General features: G+C 53.9%; 1 protein-coding gene across 2 annotated transcripts; it reads left to right on the forward strand.

Annotated features, from left to right (window-relative positions):
* The first annotated feature begins 633 nt into the window (after positions 1-633).
* Positions 634-6,078, forward strand: HEXIM2 (HEXIM P-TEFb complex subunit 2). 2 transcript variants are annotated; one of them, XM_052658508.1, is made up of 3 exons: positions 634-716; positions 1,743-1,837; positions 5,154-6,078. In XM_052658508.1, exons 2-3 carry the CDS (start codon positions 1,766-1,768, stop codon positions 5,946-5,948), a joined length of 867 nt encoding a protein of 288 aa, XP_052514468.1. In that variant the 5' UTR covers positions 634-716; positions 1,743-1,765; the 3' UTR covers positions 5,949-6,078. The 2 variants fall into 2 exon arrangements, with proteins under 2 accessions (XP_052514468.1, XP_052514467.1); XM_052658507.1 differs by lacking the exon at positions 634-716 and adding an exon at positions 922-1,024.
* Positions 6,079-7,167: the final 1,089 nt, after the last annotated feature.

A 7,167-nucleotide genomic window follows, 5' to 3' on the forward strand; every position in this document is an offset into this window, starting at 1 on the left:
ACGCCAAAGGGACGCGCGGCCGGAGCTGCAACCTCCACCCGCCCCCCGCGGAGCCAGTCTTTGGAATGTGGCGTCAACCCCACCAAGCCCATCGAAGTGGGGGTCCAGCTACGCCGGGCCTCGCCGCCATACCCAGGCCGCATGGGGGTGGGGAAAGAACTTAGCGGAGTTCGGCCTCAGGAACAGAGGCCCCGTGGTAGGAGCAAAGGGTAGTCGTTTCACCCGGTCTATCCCTAGTTGGGGTCTCGGGAAATTTGGGGTAATTACCCAAGAACCGCGCCCTCTCTGAGAGGCGAGGTTGTGGGGCTGCCGGGACGGTTTGAGGACCGGGCCCGGCCGGAGAGATTCAAACCTTCACCCCCTCGGCCCCCGGTCCCACTCCCCGCCGTCTCCCGGCGCCGCCACTTCAGGCAGCCCACTCGGCCCGGCCTCTCCCCGCGCCCGGACCACCCCCCATGGGGTGCTCTCACTGCGCAGCGAGTCCCTCCGCTGCCTCCTCCCAGCCCAAAATGGCGGCGGCGGCCACCGATCCTTCTCGTCGCCTTCCTCTAGGGCCGAGGATACCTCCGCGCCCAAGCCCCTCCCCCTTCAGCCGGATCTATTTTCTGCCCAGTAAAGATTAACGCCATCAATGAACTCTTTAATTGAGGTAGGGAAGGCGGGTCTGATTGTGCTTCGGCACAGCTAATCGTTGACGAACGGGGGAATATTGACAGGTGAGTGGACCAATCAAAGGAGGCATCGATGAGCGCGGGCTGCCGCTCGCGAAAGGGTAGATGGGTTTTGAGTTTTCTGTGTGCTTGTTGACGTGACAGGCTCTTGATCCCGCTTCCCCAGCTAGAAGAACTACAATCCCCAGCAGGGACCGCGCTGCCGGGCGGGGCCGTGGGGGAAGGGGGCACCCGGGAAGGGTCCCCTCCCGCTAAGCAGTGGGTAGGTCTGAGGCGTTGGAATTGCACAGACAGGCGGTCGCACAGAAAGACACACAGACGTAGTCCTGTGCATAGCCCCTGACAGCAAATAGGTCAGTTCTGCCTTTGCAAAATCTCCTTCCCGGATCACTTTTTTCCCAAGGAATCTATCCTGATCCCAGTTGGCTTTCCCTCCCAGCTGTCTATAGCACGAAGACATCACTGCCCCTTTCTTTGGTTTCCCATTGAAAAGGAGGAGGGAAGCCGGCCAAACTCTACAGAGGAAAGGGCCTCAGTCCCAGGCTGGGCCCAGGTCTCAGTCGTGTCTCTTGGGGCGTTGACTTCTGGAGCCCAGCGCGGAATGGAGGTGGGGGGCTGCAGTCAAGATGGGGGCCTCTGGAGGCAGTGGGGAAAGGACTCCTCAGGCTTGTCAGAGCCACTGACCCACTCCACTCCCTGCCTCTCCAGGTCATTGCTATAAATTCCCCTCCCCAGGCTGTCTTTTCCCCCTCTTTGGTTCTCCTCTGTAGCTGCCTAGCTGCTTGCTTTGGCCTCGGTGACTTTCAGAAGAATAGGATGTAAGCCCTGGCTGGCCTAGGACCTGAAGAACAGGGCTGGAAAGATGGTTCCCTGATCCCCATTTGACCCCCTCCTTGTTTGGGGGTGTGAAAACCAGGGTGGAGGCAGCCTTCTGGCCCTTTATTTGAAAATGAGGGTGTGTAGGTCTGATGCTACAAAATGGTTGCCGCTGCCTTGGTAAAAATTTCCTGGGCAGGCAGAATCCTCCTGAAAATTCTCCTTCTGGATTTAAGTTTGTGTTATTTAAAGCAGGTGTCACTAGTTAAAGGCCTCTGATGAAAGATTGGGAACAGAAGAAGGTGGCTTCTCCAAACCAACTGCCACCAGCTGCCCTGGAGGAGGCCAAGGTAAGCCCCATTCTCCCAACCACCTTAGTGCCCTGAAGGTGGATCCTGCCAACTGGGATTGTGGCTTCTTGTCTCAGATGTGGTGGTGGATTTGGGAAACCAGTATTTTTTAAATGAATCCCATCCCTACTGTGCACTGAGCAACATGCCAGATGCTATCTCAAAAACCACTTTTCTGTCAATGCTTACCCACTTCCACACCTCCCCTCCTCTTGCCTGGGCCAGGCAGCCTTTGCTATCTTAGTTCCCCAACCAGGGATCCAGGGATCAAACCTCCACCTCCTGCAGTGGAAGCATGGACTGTGAGGGAAGTCCCCTGAAGTGCCTTTTCTAGAATCATGCAGCCAGCAAGCAGAAGACCTAGGATTTACGCTTAGGGCCTTAAACAACACAACCCTGCCTTGCATTTTTGTCTAGGCTGAGAACCAAGTCTGAAGCAGGGAGAAGAGTTTGAGCCATTGGTTTGTAATTTAGGTTGGGTTTAGGGGGTAGAAAATCACCCAGGAGAGAGGGGAGAGTCAGATTGTATCAGGCCCTCAGAGAACATCACCTGATCAACAGCGGGAGCCCAAAGCCTCCCAACCTGTGTGCTGTCTCACTGCCCCCGTCTTGCCCATTCTTTTCCCCTATTCCACAGCTACCTGTAGGTAAGGAGGGAATGCTTGCCCTCTGACCCTCCATACCTAGCTACCTCCAGTATATTTTCTGGATTTATTTAACTTGGAGTTCATGGCATGTCAGGTTCAGAGAGGTTTAGAGAGGGCAAATGACTCATCCAGATCACACAGCTTACCTGCAGTAGTGGTAATGGTGGTAGAGGGATAGGCCTTTAGGAGGGAGGCGGCATGTGGGGCTGAGGGCAGGGCTGGCTTGGGTGGGGGTAAGCTCCTGCAGGACATTTGCTGAGGGCTGGGAACGGGTGGATGACTGTGCACACACAAGTGAGCCCCGCACCTCGGACTTCCCAGTGGCCTTGCCTCTTCCTGCATGGAGCAGAAGCTCTCAGTTGGCTCGAGACACTGGTGGAGACACGGCCTGTCACTCTTGATTGATATTCTCTCTGCAGGTAAAGTAAGAATACAACACAGCCAACAACACACACACACGCCCCCAAAATACCCCATCCCAAATTATGAAGAGGACTTTGGGGTCTCCCAAATGCATGTTAACACACCTCCAGCTCTTATAGGACTGTGTCCACCTCCCAGGACAAACCCTCTGCTTGTATAGACCCATGCTCAGACATCCCTGAACACAATGTATAATGTGTTAAACATTATAAAACACTGTTCTAATGCTAGTAGTTATTATTAGAATTCCCCAAACCACAAACTTCTAGCAATTCACTCCCCTCCCCCCACACTCAGTACTCCCACCCTCACCACAACAGAGATAAACAGATGCCCTGAACATACACACTTGACAGAATCCTTTCCACCTCTTAGATAAGTTCTAGAATTCTCTGGGCTACAGACTGGAGATCGGCCTTTCCTCTCCCCAGTGCTTTCCTGGCCGTCCAACTTCTGCCTGGAATAAATACACTTCGTTCACCCTGGAATGACAGAAAAGAGAGTCTTGTGTTCTGATATGTTTTGGGTCCCCCACCCCCTTCTTCTGGGCATATGTCATTAAATATATATTTATTGAACACTCACCTTGAGCCATGCATAGCGACACGGTGATGAACCGAACAGACAGGACCCATTCTTCTAGGGGAGAGAAAGATGGTAGATGGTAATGTGCTAATGCTAAGTGGGACACTAACTGTCACATATCAGGGAGTCACTAGGAAGGGGAGGGGGTCCCCACATAGATAGGATGGTCAGGGAGGGCCTCTGAAGAGCTAACATTGGAACTAAACCTTAAGGGACGAAAAAGCATCAGCTATGCAGATAGCTGGAAGTGGGATTGGCCACATAGATTGTGGGGCTTCTAATTCACAATTACTAAGAAGTTCAAGACAGTGACAGCAGAGATTAAGCAAAGTGCTAAGCTTGGGGCCTTTCTGAATGGGGGTTCTGTGGGATAGTACAGGTCATTTGCCAGGAAACTCGCTTTGCCTGAAAGGTAAGTTTTCATTTTCTTCTTAAAAATTTTTTTTATTTTGTTTTGGAATATAGCTGATTAACTGTTGTGATAGTTTCAGGTGAGTAGCAAAGGGACTCGGCGATACATGTGTGTGTGCTGTGCTAAGTCGCTTCAGTCGTCTTCAACTGTTTGTGACTCTGTGGCTCCTCCATCCATGGGATTTTTCAGGCAAGAATACTGGATTGGGTGACCATGCCCTCCTCCAGGGGATCTTCCTGACCCAGGGATAGAACCCACGTCTCTTATGCCTCCTGCATTGGCAGGCGGATTTTTTTTAACCACTTGTGTCACCTGGACTTCAGCGGTAAGGAACCCACCTGCAATGCAGGAGACACAGGAGGCATGGGTTCGATCCTTGGATTGGGAAAATCTGGAGAAAGAAATGGCAACCCACTCCAGTATTCTTGCCTGAAAAATCCTATGGACAGAGGAGTCTGGTGGGCCACAGTCCATGGGGTCGCAGAGAGTTGGGCATAACTGAGCGACTAAGCACGCACAAGGCATTCGTATGCGTGTATCCATTCTCCCCCAAACTCCCCTAGCATCCAAGCTGCCACATAACATTGAGCAGAATTCTGTGTGCTGGACAGTAGGTCCTTATTGGTTATCCATTTTAAATATAGCCGTGTATACATGTCCATTCTAAACTCCTAACTATCCCTCCCTACTATCCTTCCCACAGCAACCAAAAGTTCTTTTTCTAAGTCTGTGAGTCTGTTTCTGTTTTCTAGGTAAGTTCACTTGTATCATTTCTTTCTAGATTGCACATATAAGGGGTGTCATATGATATTTCTCCTCTAACTTGCTTCACTCAGTATAATAATTTCTGGGTCCATCCACGTAAGAGAAACTTTCTAAAGAGGGAAGAGCAAGTGCTGTTTGGTCTTCGGATCGAGCAAATACATCATGAGCAACTTCCCGTCCTGTTTCAGAGTATTTATTGAATGAATGTTTATGCCAGATACTGTTGCAGGTATTGAAATTACAGAGTGAGATACGCAGGCAAGATTCTGGCTCTCCCCATGGGTTTGCTTGGGGTAGGGTTAGTGGACAGATAGTGGACAGGTAAGCCCATAAACTGACAGATGGTTGTAGAAGGTCTGAGGCTAGAGAGGGACCAAGTGAGCTGGGTGTGTGCAGGTTGGATTCAGGCTGGGTGAACAGAGAAGGATTCCACCACTGGGGAGAGACCGTCTGTGATCTGTCCTCCTTTGTCCTCTCTCTTCAGATCTCTGGCACTTGTGGGAGCCCCCGAACATCCCCTGAGCCTCATGACCCTGGAGGTTCCCGGCCCCTGACCCCTCGGATGGAGAGCCACTCAGAGGAGGAAGACCCTCCTGGGGCTGGCGGTGGCCTGGGCTGGAATGGTAGGAGTCCCCAGGCCCAGAGCCCAGGGGCCTGTTCTGCAGAGGCCATGCTGGCCCGGAAGAAACACCGCCGGCGGCCTTCGAAGCGCAAGCGGCACTGGCGGCCCTATTTGGAGCTCAGCTGGGCTGAGAAGCAACAGCGGGACGAGAGGCAGAGCCAGCGGGCCTCCCGGGTCCGAGAGGAGATGTTCGCTAAAGGCCAGCCCGTGGCACCCTACAACACTACCCAGTTCCTGATGAACGACCGAGACCCCGAGGAGCCCAACCTGGATGTGCCCCAGGGGGCCTCCCACCCAGGCTCCAGCGGGGAGAGTGAGGCCGGGGACAGTGACGCGCAAGGCCGCGCTCATGGGGAGTTCCAGCAGAAGGATTTCTCCGAGGCCTACGAGCGGTATCACGCCGAGAGCCTGCAGGGCCGCAGCAAGGAGGAACTGGTGCAAGACTACCTGGATCTGGAGAGGCGGCTGTCCCAGGCCGAGGAGGAGATGAGGAGGCTGCGGCAGCTGCGGGAATGCACCAGCTGGCGCTCCTGTTACCAAGTGGAGGAACTGGCCGCTGAGGTAGAGAGGCTCCGGACAGAGAACCAGCGACTTCGGCAGGAGAATGAGATGTGGAACCGAGAAGGTGGCCGCTGTGGTGGACAGCCGGGCAGCTAGGGGTGCCCCCTGCCCCAGCCAGGCTGACTCAAGGAGTGTACCCTCAGGCCAGCTGAGTCTCAGGGAGACAAGTCTCAGTCCCCCTGCTCTCCCTGAGAACAGCCAGTACAGGCTCAGGCTTCTACCTTGTCATGGCCCCAAGTTGTTCTTGGATGTCCTGTTACCTTTCACAAAGGAATTAAATGATTTTGGTGAGATCACATGGGAGTGACTGGCATTGGTTTCACTAGGGCTGCTGTGAGAAAGAATCAAAGCCTGTTCTTCCCAGAGAGGCCTGGGGCTGCCCCAAGCCCGGGAGACCCCTGCCCTTGGGGGCCGTTCTGGGTCTTGGTTGCCTGAAATCTGCTCCATGTATCCCGGAGCCATCAACTGCTCTGAAGGGTTTAGAGAGGGGAAGGCAGAGGAGGAGGGAACCACCAGGTTCAGCCAGAGCCTGACTTAAGATGCCAGATTGCCTTGAGGAACTGGGAGTTTCCCTGGAGGAGAAAGGCCTGGGCTCAAGGCCAGGGGTTTCTTATGGGTTTATTCCCAGGCTCCCTGTGTTTTCCCTATTCTTTCCACAGTGCAGAGGGCTGGGCTAGACAAGGTCTGGGGACCTTGTGTCTCCTTGTCCTTTAACAGTCACCCTAACTGCCCCCTATATCTCTCAGCTGGCCCTTAGGCAGGAGGTGAGTTGTCAGGTTTGCCCTCTGACCTCCGAGAAGGGCACTAACGCGTAAGCGCTCAAGGGAGATTTTCTCCTGATGGAAAATAACCCCAAGGCTGGTTGGACAGGGGATTGATCCTTGGCAGAGCTGGAGGCCTGCTGTGCACCTGTGCATCCCTGCTGTGCACCTGTGCATCCCTGCTCCTTTAGCCTAGTCACCTGTGTGGTTAATTCCCTTGGAGGTGAGCCCCTCACCTGTCTGTCTAATAGAGAGCTGAGTCAGCCCGGATCTGCCACCAACACACCAGCAGTATGGGCTCTGAAGCGAGCTCACACACCCCCTCACACTCAGACCCACCCTTGTTCTTGTGGCTGCAGAGTGTCAGGCTGCGGTGGTGGAGGGGAAGTTAGTCAACCAGTGTGTGTTGGCTCTACCATGGTGCTCAGGGAGTGGTGGAAGCCTGGCTGGCCCAGCCTAACCTCCGTTTCAGGAAAACTCATCTTGACAGGCCACGTTGAGGGAGAGAAGGGCTCAGGCCTGGGAGCTGCTGGGATGGAAATGTTGACAAACCC

This window comes from Budorcas taxicolor, chromosome 19 (genome assembly GCF_023091745.1).
Source record: "Budorcas taxicolor isolate Tak-1 chromosome 19, Takin1.1, whole genome shotgun sequence".
Lineage (NCBI taxonomy): Eukaryota > Metazoa > Chordata > Mammalia > Artiodactyla > Bovidae > Budorcas > Budorcas taxicolor.

Excerpts from the sequence above, each read along its gene's own strand:
- HEXIM2 (XM_052658508.1), top strand. The coding sequence starts at position 1,766 with ATGAAAGATTGGGAACAGAAGAAGGTGGCTTCTCCAAACCAACTGCCA. Across the intron at positions 1,838-5,153 it reads CTGCCCTGGAGGAGGCCAAG|ATCTCTGGCACTTGTGGGAG; the intron begins GTAAGCCCCATT and ends CTCTCTCTTCAG.